The sequence below is a fragment of the Cariama cristata genome, unplaced genomic scaffold, assembly GCF_000690535.1.
Source record: "Cariama cristata isolate BGI_N322 unplaced genomic scaffold, ASM69053v1 scaffold29462, whole genome shotgun sequence".
NCBI classification, from domain to species: domain Eukaryota; kingdom Metazoa; phylum Chordata; class Aves; order Cariamiformes; family Cariamidae; genus Cariama; species Cariama cristata.
In genome coordinates, this window is record NW_009602548.1 from 1584 (window position 1) to 2995 (window position 1412).

General features: G+C 65.0%; 1 protein-coding gene across 1 annotated transcript; it reads right to left on the bottom strand.

Moving 5' to 3' along the window:
* Positions 1–93: 93 nt before the first annotated feature.
* LOC104157471 (NUAK family SNF1-like kinase 2) lies at positions 94–1405 on the bottom strand (the record flags this gene model as incomplete). The annotated part of the gene is given in 4 exon segments (XM_009694804.1): positions 94–141; positions 143–759; positions 762–1223; positions 1300–1405. Coding segments are annotated over 4 exon segments (1233 nt in total), but the record flags the coding sequence as incomplete, so codon positions are not given.
* Positions 1406–1412: the final 7 nt, after the last annotated feature.

Consider the following 1412-nt stretch of genomic DNA (forward strand, 5'->3'; position numbering starts at 1 on the left):
CGTGGCTCAGCAGCACCAGCAGCCCTCGGGCAGGGAGGGCTCGGCCCCCTCCCCAACACACACCACCCCGGGGAGTCCTGCCGGGAGGTGCCCTCAGCTCAACTTCATGCCGATGGCCACAGCACGCCGGTAGACTTCAGTGTTCAGTGGCTTGGTCGTGGCCCGCCAGGAACAAGCTGCTCTCCCCCAAGGGGCTCCGGCAATGGGTCACAGTCCAGCGGCGCAGCCTGCGCCCTTCCTCCACCTCCTCCTCCTCTTCCAGCCGCAGCAGGCTGTCGGCAGAGACACAGCCCCGCATGCTCCCGCTGCCGTGGGAGACACGGGTGGGCAGGTCGAGCTGGTCGAAGGATTCCGTGGAGAGGATGCTGTCCTCACTCACGGCGCTGGACGGGCGGGCGCGGGGTGCCTGGGGCAGGGGCACCTCACTGAAGCCCCCGAAGCCCTGCCCGGAGGGACTCTCTGACTCGGTGCTGCTAGAGGAGTACTTGCCATTGTGCTTGAGGATGCCTTTTCGGCGGACGGGGAGACCCTGGGGGCCCTGCTCCGGGGAGGGGGTGTCAGCAAAGACGTTCCCATCGAGGTCCAAGCTCCCCGCATCCAGGACATCCCCAGATTCACAGCACTCCAGGGATGAGTAATACCCCGACTCCCTCGTCGAGGGCTTTTTCAGTATTCCCTTCTTGGGCACAGCCATGGGCACTGCTCCAACGCCCGTGCTGCAAGGCAGCGTCCAAGCGGACAGGATCTGGGTGAGCCCCGCTCGCCATCCTCGCCCCTCGCCTCTCCCATGGGCATTGCCGGCGGGGGGCTGGGGCCAGGCACCTTCTGCTCGCAGGAGTTCCTCTTCTTCAGGATGCCCTTGGGTCGCTTGAGGATGGACTTGGAGGGGTTCTCCGGGGTCAGAGCCACCTCTTGCAGCGCATGGGAGACATCATTCTCCTTCTTGGACTTCTTGAGGGAGCGCTGCCGCTCCAGGGCCACGCCGGGGATGTGCTGCTTCAAGAAGCACCGCATCTTGGAGCCGTTCTCCAGGAGGGGCCGAGAGGAGCGTCGAAGCCACTCTGCCACCGTGGCCAGGGGGGAATCGCTCTCCCGCAGCAGCTCTTGCTCCCCAATGGGCACTTTGTAGCCCCAGTTCACCCACCAGTGCGTGGCAATGTCCTCGATGGTTGCGCGGCGCTCTGGGTTCACCATCAGCATCCACCGGATCAGCCCGCAGGCATCTGGGGAAGAGGGAGGTCAGGCACCGAAGGGAACACGTGGAGGGGGGGACGCACAGGGTGGTGGGGGTCTGCCTACCTGATAGCTTAGTGGGCTCCCGGTAGTCCCCGCTCGTGATCTGCTTGACCAGAGTCTTGTAGTCGTGGCCATCGAACGGCATCGTGCCATGGACCAGGATGTAGAGGAGAACG